Source organism: Gossypium arboreum, chromosome 6 (genome assembly GCF_025698485.1).
Source record: "Gossypium arboreum isolate Shixiya-1 chromosome 6, ASM2569848v2, whole genome shotgun sequence".
NCBI classification, from domain to species: Eukaryota; Viridiplantae; Streptophyta; class Magnoliopsida; order Malvales; family Malvaceae; genus Gossypium; species Gossypium arboreum.
The window spans coordinates 134,638,413-134,654,822 of record NC_069075.1 but is presented as its reverse complement, the minus strand read 5'-3'; the positions used below and the strand labels follow the sequence as shown (position 1 = coordinate 134,654,822).

Here is a 16,410-nt window from a genome sequence, read left to right as displayed (position 1 = left end):
CAAATTTTATTATCTATAATTAAATAATCAAATATATATTAGAATTTATTTAAAAATAAAATTATCTATTACATTAGATATTTCAAATAATCAAGTATATTTTCTCTCTCTCTTTCTATGCCATATCTATAATTAATTTTTCATTATCTATTAGATTAGATTTTTCAAATTTATTATGAATGTTGTTTTTAATTTGTTATCATCTATTAGATTAGATATATTTCAAAAATAATAATATTAGATAAGGTCTTAACATTTATTATATTTAAGTTTTGAAAATTATAAATTTATTAAAATCATTATTATTTCTCAAAACAATAATTCAATATTTAAATTATAATTATTTTTAAATTTAATTACCCACCCTAACTTTATAAATACTATCTTTTAATTTTTAATATGTTTATTTATATGTTTTTAATGTTCACTTAAGGTATTTTTACAAATATTTTTACTATTATTTAATGTTGTTTTTTTTTTTGAATAAAAAGACTGATATTATTAGCACACGGCTCAAAGTGCCAGGTGGTTACATCAAAATAAAGCAAAAAAGACAAATACCACTGGAAGAAGTAAAATAATAAAAGCAAACAGCAAGAAAACAAAAAAGAAACAGACCAAAGGTCCAAAACCATAAATGCGCGCACAGAAAGGTTCTAAAAAACCACAAAAGTAAAAAACAAAACCCACTCTGGCCTTCAAACAAAAAAGAGAGCATCCACAAATACCAGCCAAAAACAGCTTCCTTCTCCTTGTAAAAGACAATTCAGATTTGAGAGGAAAACCCAAGTGCTTTGAAACTAGACATGGAGATTCAGAGAACCTTTTCCACTACAAAGCAAACTATGGCAATCTTTGATTCGTCTGCATCCAGCTCCTCCAATCCCTCTCCACAAACCGCGTTACTGAAGCCGGAACTCCATCAACCCAAAACCTAGATCTTTGACTTCTTCGCCCTTCCGCTGCCAGGGTATGGGCTGCATCATTAACAGAACGAGGAACAAAAAGGTAAACTACCTTTTCAAAATAATGTTCTAAATCTCGAATGTGATGGATAATAGGTCTGAGGATCGATTAATCTTCTACCCTTACTTGCAGCTTTTTGATAACTGTCAAAGAATCCCCTTCTACGACCAGGAACCGGAACCCCATCATTCGTGCGAACAGTAACGACCTTTCACATGCCCGTGCTTCAGCAATGAACACATTAGCAACATCCTCTATCAGATAAGTTTCGGCTCCTCTAATTCCACTTCTAGAATCTCTGGCTAAAACTGCTATTGTAGATTCTAGAATCTCTTTGAAAGGTAGCGTCAAAATTAATCTTGATGAAACCCAAAACTGGAGGCATCCAATACCCTTTTCTCTGAAAACCATCAGAACCATCGAGTTTCTCTTTGCAACTATTTACTTCCTGAACATAACCACGAATGAACCCAAGCACTTCCTGCAAAGAAAATTTGGTACCTTCATGAATCAATTGATTTCTCCTATACCACATGGTCCAAATAGAAATTGCAATAATTTGTTTACTTTGATCATCTGCTGCAATAAAAGTTTTGACAAAGTGAATCTTATAATTGGAGGTGTTATCAACAGGAGGAGTTTTTTAAAATATACATTTATAATCTAAATTTATTATTAAATATTTTTATCATTATAATTAAAATTTTATCAATACATTTTATACCCAAATTTTAATGGTAAAAAGATCTTTTTAATCTTTCTCAATTTTAAAATTGAGCAAATTAATCACTATAAAAGATTTGGAATAATTTAGTCCCTGTCAATTTCGAAATAGAGCAACTAAGGATAATAATTAAGGGTATTAACATTTTCTGTCCAAAAATTTGACATGAAAAATTAAAAAAAGAAGAGAGAAATAAAAATAAAATGTACACGTGTTGCGTTATCATTAGACCATTTAATCTAAAGTTTGCACATATATTTTTACATGGGTAAACTACTGAAATAGTCATTTTTGTTTGTTTCAGGTTACATTTTAGCCACTTATGTTTGAAACGTTACGTTTTAGTCACTTACGTTATCATGTTGTAACATTTTAGTCACAGAGCATTAATTTAACGGTGTAACTGTAAGTTGACATGGCATGTTAAATCATCATTTCAAATGAAAATTTTAGGTTAAATTATACAATTGGTTCCTATTTTTTTTTTCGTTTTGAGCAATTTAATTTTTTCTTTTATTTTCCATTCTCTTATCATCCCTCTATTTTCCTCCATTCTCCATTTCTTTTACATAGTTTTTATATGTTTTCCATTCCTTAAAACTTGTCCCTATACTTTTAATTTTTTTTATTTCATTTTTTTCCTTTTCTTCTTCCCTTTTATTTGTCTATCTTCTCATATTCTTCACTGCAGAAACATAATCTTTACCCACCAAATAAACCAAGTATTTATTTCTTTCACATGATTCTTAAATTAAAGTTCACTCGAACCGAATATCAATCATTCTTAATCAAATCTTTATTTGAATATAACCTAATTTTGAAATTAAACTGGATCTAACTAATTAATATAAAAATTATATCCTTAATCAAATCTAAACATAAATTGAATTCTTTATATTCAAAACAATTTTTTTCTATTTTCGAACTTTTATAGAATTGTGTAGATTATTCATTTTATTTTATTTTATTTTTTGACGAATAAAATTAGACAAACGATAAAATTGATCTAAACCTCTTAGGTATTCCCAAGCAAGCTTTGGAAGCCAAGCATGGATGAACTGAAGAGAGAAAGGGAACATGGAACCAAATTGGTTTGGGTAAAGCTGAAGGTAAGTTTCATATAATGGTCGTTTTAGCCATTGAGAGTGTAGAGCTCATTTTAAGAATCCATGAAACAACGTACTTTCGAGAGGGCGAGAATGTAGTAAGTAAGATAGATAAGGTGGTCATGGGGGTTGGTTAGGAGGTCAAGGGAACGGGCTTGGGAAACTTTGTTGAGGGTGGACTACCGTAAGTACAATTGGCGAGGTCTTCGAGTGAGATGACTTGTGGGCTAGGTCATTGAGAGATCTAAATTAGTTCGTTAAAATGATGATGGACAATAAAGGTTTGTAATTGTTGAGTGAGAATAAATGAAGCAAGATTTATTTTGGTTTCAGCTTTCGTCTTTTCTTTTTTCATAAACATAAAAATGTTTTAACAAATAGAAAATATAGAAAAAAACTACATTAAAAGAGATGGATAAAGGAGGAAAACAGAAGGAGAAGCAGAGGAGAATTAAAAAAAAAAGAAAAGAAAAGTTAAAAGAATATAAAATAAAAAATTAAATTACTCAAAACAAAAAAATATAGGGACGAATTGTATAATTTAACTTAAAATTTTTGTTTGAAATGATGATTTAACATGTTACGTTAGCTTATCATTATACCGTTAACAATAATTAACGGATTAGTGACTAAGATATTACAACATATTAACGTAACATTTTAAATATAAATAACTAAAATATAAAATGAGGTAAACAAAAGCCCTCCCATAGTTGAAGTCTGATCAGAACGTGATTGCTTTTGTTTTGGTCTTTAAAGCCATGGTTTTGTCTTTGCCCATTTGTGGTTAAAACTCATCTTCGGGATATAAAGCAAATTAGTATCCTCTTGAAAATCAAAGGCAACGTGATATAAAGCAATTCAAAATCAGTATGCTTTTTCCTGGGTTGATTCATTGGGTTTGGGTGATTTTTTTTTTTTAAGGTTTTATTATGTGTGAATGTGTAAACTTTAGATTAAAAGGTCCAATAATAACTCAACATGTGTACATTTTATTTTTAATATATATTTATTTATTTTTCAATTTGTCAACTCAAATTTTTAGACCCAGATTATCAATCTCATTAATTATTGTTCTTACTTGTTTAATTTCGAAATTTAGAGGACTAAAGAAATTTTTTACCAGTCCTAATTATATAATTTGCTAAATTCACGTCCCTCATTTTTCGAGTATTCTTTTCAACCTCCTACTTTTATTTTGAAAGGTATGTAATTTCTTTAACTTAGAAAGTTTTATTATTATTTTATTACTAATACTTTTTTCTTTCAAAATTTTACTTACAATAAAATGATTTAATTCACTTATAATATCAATCATAAAATTAAATTTATATAAAATTTATTTAAATATGCAGTAATTAAATTTAATTTTATTACTAGTTTCTTATCCCGTTGATGAAGAGTTTAGTTGTATATATTAATTAAAAAATATTTATATATTTGTTTAAAATAGTTAAAATTTCTGTAACATTTAAAAATGTTATAATTTGTAAAATATTTATAGTTTGTATTATAATCAATATAAATTAAGAACAAAAAAATTAATATTTAAAATAAACTTAAATTAATAAATAACATGATATTTAAAATTAGTTCTAAAACATGAATTAATTGTATATTTAAAAATATTTATAAATTCTATTATTTTAACAATTCTTAAAAGTAATTAAAATCTGAATCCTTATAATCAATATTTACTTAATTTTAATTTTTAATCGATCTTCATATTATTTTAAAACGTTTTTAATCAACATTTACTTTATTTGATTTTTTTCCTAAAAAACCGTTTTCTCAAAAATATTGAATGTTTTTGCATAAACAAAAATTGAAGATTATTTCAATTTTTTTTACAACATAAACATAATTTTTAAAAGTGTTAAGAAAAAGTTACAATTTTTAGTTTAAGATAGTTACCAAAAACATTTCTATAATAAATTATATTTAGATTTTTAAAGAAAACTAATTTTAATATATATTTTAAAAATATTATCTATAATTTGAATTTTAAAACAGTTTTTAATATGTTTTAAAACAATTATTTTCTTGTATCAAGAAAATAATTATTTTCTTATTTTTTAATAAATAATATTTATAATTTTCGTAGAAAACCTTATTTCAATTAACTTATTTGAATTATTTTTAAATAAGCAATTTATAATTAAAATAAAGACATTTAAAACCAATTTTCTAAAAAATAATTAAAATTATTAAAATTTTTGAATAAGTTTATTATAGGTTCGAATCATAACTTCTTTTTGACACAATACTTAAAAGTACCCATAACTCCTCCTCACCTCATAAATAGGAAGATAATACTCTTCAGCGCACTGAAACCCACGTCCTCTTGTATTGACAACAATATTATGCCGATCAAGTTAAGACTTAATCAACATTTAAAATTATTAATTAACACTATTGTTAAACAACAATTTCATAACTCAAATTATTTTTTCTAAAACGAAAGTGCTTTACTATTTTCTTCTATTCTTTTATGCAGAACTTAAATCATGGTGTAAATGCCAAATTAGACCGAACCCAATGAACCAATACCAGACCCAAACCCAATACACCCTATTACACCCAAAAACAAATTAAACCAACAGCCCAAACAAAAAACTAGCACACTAGCCCAAGAACTAAAGCCGAACAGATACCCTAAAGCTAGCTAAGCCAGCCGCCACACGCTACCACCGCCTCTACTACCGCCGATCGTCGCCCGTACCACCAACCCTCTGACACCTGCAAAGCAAAAGAAACACGCAACAGAGACAGAAGAAAACAACGCAGAAACAGACAATAAAAGAGAAAAATAATAGAAAATATACGGTTGTAATATGCCTATAAAAAACTAAACGAACATTTTGTAATGCTTCGGCTGCTTCTGGATCCAAAAAAGGAGAAACACGAAATCAGTAAAAAGCTGAAGTTTAAAGAGGTGTAAATTCCTCTTTTTCTTTTTCTGTTTATTATATATATCTTTTATTTTATTTTTATTTTTTTTCACAAACATATTCTGAAACATATAAACAAGAGAGGAAGAAACCTCTCTTACCGGTTTGTTCAGTGTTGATTTAGCCAAAGCCCGCTTCTCCGGTCTGAAGTCGACGGACCCTTGCGGATCCGGTGAAAGCCTCGGCGGTGGTGGAGGCATATTATGCGCCGGTGAAGCCTAAGAGTCAGCCAAGGTGAAGGGTAGGGGAAAAAGGGGGGTCTGGTATATACTTTAGTAAAGAAAATGGTAGAATCCAATTGTTTTTTGTTTTTGTTTTTTTTAATTTCAAGTGAAATGGCATCGTTTCAAAGGGAAACGGATCTGCACTTCTTTGTATGAAAGGGTTAATTGCTCGCTAAGCCCTTCCTCTTTTGCGCTACCTTTCAATCAGTTTACATTTGTATTTCTTTGTTCTTTTAAACTATCCCTGTAACTTGCGCATGTTTGCAGTCAGGTCCACGCCTAAGCTCTACGTTTTGGGTCTAGTATATTGCCAATTTAGATCCCTGAGCATTGGAGCGCATTGCGCTTCAGTCCTTCCTTTAATTTCAGCAGTGTATTTTATTTATTAAATATCCTTTTAGTTTATTTTTTATTCTAATTGAGTCCTTTTAATTTGTATAGTTCAATTTTTAATTCGTTTAGCATTTTTTATATACATTTTAAATTACTTAGATAATTTAATTTTTTTAAATTATAAAACTATTATTTTGAAATTACCTTGTATATCATATCGTTTTTAAAATTTTGTATAATATTTAATTTATATTTAATTTATATTAATACATATATGATTTATGATAAAATTAGTTTTATTTTATACACATTATTAGTTTCATGTTATTTTACACATATAATTTCTTTTAAATTTATTTATTTGTGTCTCCTTTCAAATTTATTACGTATATAGTTTATTCTTTAAAAGTATGTTTTATTATTTCCTTGTTATTCAAGATTATTTCATGTATATATTGTAATATTCTATATTGATTTGTTATTTTGTCATGTATATTTTTTATTCTTTATTTTTATTATATTTTCATTATATATTGTTTATGTTATTTTTTTATTATTGTCTGTATATCATCACCTTTAAATAGATATGTTTTGTTTTTAAAATATTTTTGTATGTTATTTGCTCCAAAATTCTTCTTTTACAATATTTATTTTAATCTTCATTTACATGTTCTTAGTTTTATTTCATATATATGTAAATCATTTCAAACCCTAAATTTTTGTTAGTGGCTTTTGAATTGTTACACATTATATTGACTCCTATTATCTGTATTGTTTTATATATTATGTATTGTTTTTAGTTTTCATTTCATTTCATACATAACTGCTGCATATTGTTTACTCTTCATTTGCATTATCATTTTAATTGTTATTCATTTATATTTGAAAATTTGTTGTATTTCCTCTTAATATGTTTCTGTGGTGAGTTATATTTTGGTTTCTTATTAATGTCTTAAGTAAGATATGAACTCATTGCCATGATGTGTTGATTAATTCATTTTTTATGTTTATACTATTATTCTTCGCCGAATATAGTATTTCATTTGTGTGCATTGTCCCATGTTTATAATTTCACTCTTTTTTTGTTTGCAAATGCTACTTTGTAATTTGTGACTTTTTTTTTTTGTTTTAAATCAATTATTCTATTTTATTTCAAGTAAAATTAATGTGTTTTAAGCTAGTTTTATGATTATTTACTTAAAATTTCTTTAAAACGAAGGCAATGCTCGATGTTCGGCAACTCTAGGAATCATGCCCTATCGTGTTGGGTTGCAATTTTTCATTTGTTTGAAATAATCGAATACTCCTTTAGAATTTCACTCATGTTCTTTAAATTCTAAGGCAATGTTCGGTGTTTGGCAACTCGAGAAAATTGTTCTCTAACTTACTGAGTTTTGATTTTTTTCATTTACTCTAAATAACTGAACATCCTTTTAAAAAAGGGTTTAAATACATTAATTTTAAATAAAGGCAAGCTCAGTCCCAAAGTTCGAGATGTTGTGTCTTAATTTACTGGCGTGACATTTTATTACTTTGAGATGAGAGAGTTCTTAACATCCGTTTTAATTTATTCGATCATTTTTAAATTAGCATTAATACAAAGAGAGATTGTATTTTAAATTCTTTCAAGTTTTCAAATCTTCGACACTAAGATACTAATTAATCAACTAGGTACCAATTTTGGGCGTATCGAGGGTGCTAATCCTTCCTCGTGAGTAACTGACTCCCGAACTCATTTTTTTGATTCTCGTAGACCGAAAATTATCGAATCTTAACTCTTATTAAAATTATTAATTTAAGGTGACCCGATCACACCTCATCAAAAAAGATTGGTGGCGACTTTTATCTTTTTATTTTCATTGTCAAGACCCAAATCGATACCCATTTTTAAAAAATGGTTTCGTAACAAATATTTTTGAAGCAAATGATACTTAGCAGATGCAATCAGAATAGTCAAAGCACATTGATGGCTATTAGGAAATATTTTATAAGAATAAAATATAGGGTTAATATTCAAATTTGATACTATGTAGACATAGAAAATAATCACTATACCTCACTTTGATTGATATTTGTCATTATCTTTATGAACTATAGATAAATTTACCACTATAACTTTATATTGAATTTCATTCATTACTTTTTATTTGACTGAATTTTTCCACTAAATTTAAATTTTTATTAAACTTTTCTATTCAATTTTAATTTAAAATAATTTAAAGACAAAATTTAATGATTTTTATATTTTACTTTAATATTTAACAATAATAAATTAATTGTTTTAATATTAAAATTAAACAAAAAGGTTATTTTATAAAAGAATAACTTAATTTTTTCTTTTATTTCTTATAGAAAAATTAATAAAACAACAATAATAAGTATAAGGTGGATGAAAATACGGAGAATTTTCATTATTTAATTTTCATTTACAAGGTGTTATTTATAAGCTCCTTTACATTCAATTAATCAATGTATTACATTCAATCAATAAATGATTTCATGGTTATAAATGAAGTAAAGAGCTTTATCTCATTACTTTAATAAATGTTTAAGGGGGTTATAAACAACCATTTAATGTATTTATAATACCTCCCTTGGATGTCTTTTAAATAAAAATGTATCTCATTAAAACCTTTATTAGGAAAAACCTAGTGGGATAAAAACCTAATGAAGGAAAAAGAGTATATAATCTCCTATTACAAGTTGCCTCGTTAAAAACCTTTACTAGGAAAACCCAGTAGGACAAAACCTTGGTTAAAGGAAAAGAGTACAACATGTTTTAGACTCCCCCTAATTGAGTCGACGCATTCCAATCTTGTCTCGAAGTCTTTCAAATGTTGAAGTTGGAAATGCCTTGGTAAAAAGATCCTCTAAATTATCAGTAGAACAAATTTGTTGAACTTGTATGTCACCTTTCTTCTCAATATCATGAGTCAAGAATAATTTTCATGAAATATGTTTCGTTCTGTCACATTTGATGTAACCACCCTTCAATTGAGCTATACATGCTACATTATCTTTGTATAAGATAGTTGGTATCTTTTCCTGTAAAGCCAAATTACATATCTTCTGGATATGTTGGGTTAATAACCTTAGCCAAACACACTTTCAATTTGCCTCATACATTGCAATTATTTCAGCATAATTTGAAGAGGTAACAACTAATGTCTACTTTATTGAACGCCATGATATGATAGTACCTTCACATGTAAATAAATATCTTGTTTGAGATCGACCTTTATGTGGATTCGATAAATATCTAACATCAGAATAGCCGACTAATAGGGACTTTGAATCATTTGAATAAAATAATCCTATATCAATGGTCCCTCTAAGATATTTAAATACATGTTTAATTCCAGTTTAATGTCTACATGTTGGAGAAGAACTAAATCTTGCTAATATGAACTTATTCAATAATTCTATGAACTTATCTAGAATATGCTAACGGCTGACTCGTAGGGACTAATCCAACATTTTCCATTTGTCCTCGGTTATCCTCCATAAGAATCAAATCTTGATCTATAATGATTAAATTCAATCTCATCAAATTTAAGTACACTTCTAAACTCAATTTTATGCATATGACACTTAAATTTTCATTATTTACACATTTTCTTTAAACTTTTATATTTCTCACAATTTAGTCTCTAATCCCAAATTTTAAATTTAAAAAAGTTTCTCTAATACTTCTTTATTAAAAATTTGCAAAAAGTTCATGTCAATTTTAACATTTCATCAAATTAGTCTTTTAATTAAAACTATCAAAATTACTTTACAAACTAATCCTAACTAACAACCAATACTTCAAATTCATAATTTAATAGAAAATATAACAAAAATTCATCAATAACAAAATCTAAAATCCTTAACAGTTTTAAAAACGAAAGTACAGGTTAGCTGAATCTATTTGTAACGATATTAAAAACATAAAAATTACTAAAAATGCGTAAAAGTTTCTTACCATGCAAGAGTGATAAACCATTTCCGAAACTTAAGCTCCTTCAATAGAGGAAAATGGTTTCTTTTTATCGGTAGAACTAAATTAAGAAGATGATGATTTTGTTTTATGTTTTATGCTTTATTATATTTTAATTAATTTAATATTTAAAACTAATGTATAAAAGGTATAAATACACCCACTAACCGTCCCATTAAATAAAAAATGGCATATTTGTCATATAAAACCTGCCACTTAAGTTAATTAAGCCATTTAATCATTATAACTCAATAGCGATTAAGTTTGCGACTTTAATAATATAGTCCTTTTTAATTAATCAACTATCTAAACATTAAAATTCTTAAACTGAACTTTCACATAATAAAATAATATCTCAATATTTAGTAAAAATATTTACGTGCTCGGTTTTCAGAAACGAGATCTTAATATCAAATTTTTCGAAACCACTTGATTTTCGGAACAACCACTTATACCTATCTATTTATTCAATTAATTAAAATTCACCAAGTCAAAACTTAATATCACATTATAATTGACTCATATGAATTAAATGATAATTAATACAAATTTATTCGTCGGATTTGTGCTCCTGAAATTACTGTTTTCGACACCACAAAAAGCGGGATATTACATTGATGGTGCAAAGTTCAGAATGAATCCTCCTCTGGTCATATTGAAGTTACAAAAGCTTTTCTCTCCATTTGAAATGGATTCACCTTAGTCATCACAAATGTCGTCCGCCTAACCTTACTGGCGTTAAAAAAATTTGAAATTGATCTCCGCCTCGTCGATGTTGAAAAAATCAGAGTTGATCTCCACTGCACCATGTTGTTAAGAAAAAAAAAAAACAGAATAAATCTCTACTTTGCCACATCGGTGTTGAAAAAAAAAATCATATGCCCTAGTCATCGCCAAAGTCTTGGCAAAATGATATAGCACGTCCTTGGTCCACTCCCAAATATTTGTTGACGTTTCCAAAAATCTCGAAGTCAGCTTGAGCATCATATGCCTCAACCATCGCCAAAGTCTTGGCGGAATGATATAGCACGTCTTCGGTTCGCCCTTTAAGAGTTGTCGAAGTCTCCAAAAAATCTTGATAGCTTTCCAACAAGCTCGCTCTCCCTTCTAAACGGTACACCTTTGACTTCAATGGTTGATCAATGCTCGCGCATCATATACCTCAATCATCGTCAAAGTTTTGGTAGAATAATATGGCACGTCTTCTGTCCACTCCTGATGTTTGTTGAAGTCTTCAAAAATCTTGAAGTCAGCTAGCGCTCCCCTTGTCGTACACCTTCGAATTCGATGCTTAACTTCGGATGGTTGATACTTCTCCTGATCTTTGAAGTGCACCATTATAAGTTGAAAAAAAGAGAGTACAAAAAAGCCAAATAAAAAAGAAAAAAAAGAAATGAAGTTTGAATTGTGTGGCATGGAGGCAACAAATTTCCCCATAAAATCGACTTGTTGACATCGTCAATGTCAAGACATGGCAAACTCAAAGACCTTATTTATAGTGATTGGAAGCAAAATCCCGATGGGAGTAAAAGTCATAGTTGGTCCTTACCTTTCATTGCAGAGACTCGATAGGAAATTGATAATTGACTATCGTTATTAACACCCCTTTTCAGTTCCTCACACCATGGTCATGCTTGGTGAGTCAAATTAAAATTCCACAAGTGTAAAGCTAAAAAAGTATTTGATTTGCTTGTGTGGAAACAGGGAGGAAGTCGACTACAGGGAGTTTCACTGGGAGCATGGAGGAAATAGAGGAGAGGTTGGTATTTTTGTGTGGAGAAAAATTCGACCTCAATGATCGAAGTGGTGAAGACAGATTATATAAACACAGATATGGAGAGGCTGGAAAAAAAAAAGATGTTCGATATAGGTTTGTGGTGGATGTTGCAGGAAGCAAAATTGAATAACAATAGAGCAATAATTTATATGTATCTTCAAATGTGACTCTATTTTTGGAAGAAATTAAGGGTTTTTTTTTTTTTTTACCTTCCCTGAGACTTAACAATCTGGCATTACTTTCCATCGTAGTAAGATGTAAAACACCCTGTATATAAGCACCCAGCTCCTGTCCCCCCTTCATCTTTATCTTCAAGAAAAAAGAACCCCATCAATTTCTCTGTTTTGTTTCATATTTCATTCGTTCATTTCCAACAATTCAAAGAAAATTTGAAACAGTGATCTCATTTCTTTGCAGCGAAAATCTTCTGTTTCTTCTTCTGTTATTATTTTCGCTGCTTCTGAACCCTTATTCACCGATAAAAGAGAAGCCATATACAGACTGGAGAAAACAGTGTACAGGCAGGAGAGAGATAACCCATCTTTTTCATCTACTCCGCTTGATAAAATCTACTGTTCCATCGATGGTGGTGACACCAGTCTAGTGGGAAACAATGTAAAAGAAACAAAGCAAAGCTAGCAGGAAATGCAACGGAAGCAGAGTAGTAGAAGAGGAAGATGAAGAAACGTCAAGTTTCCGACGAGCTTGTTTGATGGAGAAATGGATGGAAAAGAAGGTCACTGAAAAGGCAGATGCAAGCAGGAAACTGGTTTCACATATGGATTAATTATAGAGAAGTACTTGGTTTTAATTAAAAGCAAATATGCCACGTTCAATTATGGGTATGTGGAGAGTTTGGTTGAATCCAAAATCCAAATCCAGTTTTATATGTTCTAACTAAACTTCAACGTCTGTGCATTCCCTCTATACAATCTTTTTCCTTGGACAATTCCAAAACTAATCAAACAATACTCTCTTTGACTTGTTGACCCCATCATTTGATTCTTAAAAACTATTAAATCTTTATTTAGCATTGTGAAGAAGAATCTCCATTTAGTTAAACATTGATACTAAAGATCAATATGGAAGAGATGGTAGTGGAGTAAAGTCGATTCACCTCTGTAGGGTAGAGAGCAGTAAAAAATTATGGTTGAATGGGGAGATGACAAAAGGAATGAGAGATTTGATGTCATATCCTTGGTCCCTTTCCTCGCCCTTATATAGATAGATAAGTTCTTGTCCTGTAATACCACATGACGAGTCATATTGGTGGGTCAAATATCAGTAGCCGAACTAATGTTGCAGGTGCAAGTAGGTTAGCGCCATAGTGTCCTACACGGTCCCACCTGATGCAGCAGTCCCTTGCTATGGCAACTAATGAGTGAGCCTACTTGTCAAACCATTAACCGAATGATTCTACCAAGGGGTTCCACAACGAGTCTTACACATACTGAAGTCTTATTACAGACAGTCCTAGTATAACACATAACATTTTGGCTTTTAACATTAATCGTAAAATAAGCTATTTCCAGCCCTCAATTAGAAGCATATAAGGAGTTCAAAGCAGTTAGCAGCAAATGAAGGATTTTTTTTGTGTGCAATTTTCCATTGGGACCAGAGACTGCTATGCAGTTATCTATCAAATATCCAACTTTCAGGTTGCAATGAACCAAAAACATTGTCCCCATCCCCAACAAACACCCACAGAGAGACCATACGTAGGTAGGAGCATTTGTTGAATTGCATGGTCCATGAAATCTTGGCACTTGTGGCCACACCACAGCAAAGGTGACCCGGCAGATGACATGTGAGTCCTCACCTGCAATCAATAAGTAAAACATGGTGGATCTAGCCCAAAATCTATGGTGGCCAACTAACATTATAAGATACAATGTTCAATGTCTGATATAGGTCCATACCTACTTCCTTTAATACCAACTTACTTCACCCATTCTGCACTTTTCACCTTTTTTTTGTACAATTTTATTCAATTCTGTCCGCATTTCAATTAATTTTCATCTTTATCCAACCAATGCATGTCTTTGAGATATATTTATTTTTATAAACTTTTCTATACATATTTCAAATTGAAGTGGAAACGTAACAATAGAATGTAAATCCTCACTTTTGAAATGCCAATAAAAAATCATATCCACTAAGCATACGACGGTTGATTAATTAATTTCTATAAAAAATAGTTGTATTTTCAAATAAATTACATTTTTTCATCTATCAATTCGGGTTATATATTTTATACTAACAATTAAATTTATTAAAAAAATTGATTCTAAGTTACAAAATTTAAAGAATCAGAATCTCGTATATTAACATAATAGTTAAGGTGATAAACATCACAAGTGTAATTTGAATTTGAGTCTCCTATTATAATTTTTTTTTTTTAAAAACTAAAGGGCCTCAAAATGTAATGCATCATTGCTCCATCATCCAAAGTGATGGTTTAATCTAACACTTGGTCCCGTATAATACTCATCTCTCTTCCTTTTCCCTATATTGTAGCTTCCAAAAAAAAACTGATGGTCTAACAAGTATATAAGAAAAAATAAAACTAATAACACTATTATGTGAAAATTTAAGTTCATTCATAACCCCAAAAAACCTGCAGCATTCCTGTAAGACTGTCCCTAAATTTCCTTCTCCTGAAAAACTTTTGCTTCTTTTTATGTTGGATTTCTTTTTTAATCCCCCCACTCTTAGTTGTGAATTGGAGGTTTTCTCCTAGCTGGAGAATAGTCCATTTCAACAATGTCCATAATGTTGACATAGTGGTGATAGACGTCCGGGTGTTGGGAAGTTGTCGGTGAACCAAGAAGGAATTTCTCTTGCTTCCCACCATTTTCTTCCTCGACGGCTGGTTTGAGTGTTGAAATTGGTATAACTTCGTTTTCTCCCTTCTCTTCTTTCTGTTTACATAAGTCACATGTAAAGGGAAGGGAAGATCTAAACCGTAGCTATGGGAATGTACATGTTAAACTATTAACTCAAAACCAACCTTTGAAATGGTGGAAGATGTAGGAGTTATAGCAGTAGTTGCAGTAAAAAGTTTCCTACCCTTTCCTGCAAAAAAGAATGTTAAAAAAATGAATCTGCTTTAGATTGAGATGTATATGTGTTGGATTTGTTGCACTACAAGACAACATGGACTTTGTCATTGGTTTTTGATTCATAAAACTTTGAATTCTTACACAAATTAAATGCCCCCATAATGCTATAATATGGTCCAGTGAAAGGGAAGTTATTATTCATATATGGTTAGACGAGCTTCTTGGTGGACAAAAGGAATTTGTCAGCTTACATGGCCTTGGTAACGGTTCTTATGAGGGCTTTAAAGAATAATGAAACAACTAGTAAGCCTGGTAGTTAAAATATGGTAAAAAACTAATCCTAGGGAGGAAATTTTAATGGTGCCTTGGCCTGTGCTTCCTAGGTCCACAGTAGTCTTCATGAATGCTTGGTACCCAGTGGTGTGATTTTCTCTTCTTGGTACCTGTACAATGCCCTTGTTTGCAGAGAAGGATATCTCCCATAACTCCATTACTGCTTTTCATCAAAGCACCTTCCTGTATAGGATCATGTCCGGCCGGTTTGAAACTTTTCTCCAAGCGAATCCCTACAAAAGAAACAAGATTAGATGTCAGAATTTAATGATATATAAATATGTAATGGCAATGCAGTAAAGAGGAATTCTTGGCATACCTTGAACGCTAGAAAGGTAAATGATGAACAAGACCATAAGGGAGACTGCTAAGTGGGAAGGCCTCATTTGTGAAGAGATATATGGGATTTATGTGTTTCAGAATTTGGTTTCTCTTTCACTGTCGGTACAAGAACTTGGATGTTAGTCCTTTTGAATTATCGATTACTATGGGAAGTTACCCCCCTTTAATATATGCTATTTGGCTTTTAGGACCCACATGGAAGTTTTCGCAATTTAAATTGGAAAAAGAAAAAAAAAAAGAGACCAATCATTAGGGCACCCAATATACCCCCATTATTCAATAATGGACCATGAGTTGGACTTGTTTTAAGACCCTTTGCTATAGGGGACATAATGGGATACTCTCCACTATGGTGAACTTTTAAATGTCAAAATGAAACCCAACATATTTGTGAAAATTGCCTTAAAGAATGAAAAACAACAAGACTTTTGGGAGATAGCTTGAGGGTTTTGTGAAATCATGTTTTAGACTATTATTTTAAAACCATGCATTAATAACAAAATAAATAAATAAATCTTATTCATATATACACATGGTACAATCCATACTAGAAATTAAATATTAAAATAATAATAATAATAATAGACCATGTGGTATATTAGTTGCTCACAGT

General features: G+C 30.0%; 1 protein-coding gene and 2 long non-coding RNA genes across 3 annotated transcripts; 1 reads left to right on the top strand and 2 right to left on the bottom strand.

Moving 5' to 3' along the window:
* Positions 1–510: 510 nt before the first annotated feature.
* Positions 511–1,350, top strand: LOC128293702 (uncharacterized). The gene is made up of 2 exons (XR_008283879.1): positions 511–1,008; positions 1,099–1,350. It is a non-coding gene; the product is annotated as an uncharacterized LOC128293702 (long non-coding RNA).
* Positions 1,351–5,211: 3,861 nt separating this feature from the next.
* Positions 5,212–6,323, bottom strand: LOC108475415 (uncharacterized). Its single transcript, XR_001869970.2, has 2 exons — positions 5,849–6,323; positions 5,212–5,677 (listed from the first exon to the last, which is right to left on the bottom strand). It is a non-coding gene; the product is annotated as an uncharacterized LOC108475415 (long non-coding RNA).
* An 8,448-nt stretch (positions 6,324–14,771) lies between these two features.
* LOC128293838 (uncharacterized) lies at positions 14,772–15,926 on the bottom strand. Its single transcript, XM_053029389.1, has 4 exons — positions 15,775–15,926; positions 15,566–15,688; positions 15,071–15,135; positions 14,772–14,981 (listed from the first exon to the last, which is right to left on the bottom strand). Exons 1-4 carry the CDS (start codon positions 15,839–15,841, stop codon positions 14,772–14,774), a joined length of 465 nt encoding a protein of 154 aa, XP_052885349.1. The 5' UTR covers positions 15,842–15,926.
* Positions 15,927–16,410: the final 484 nt, after the last annotated feature.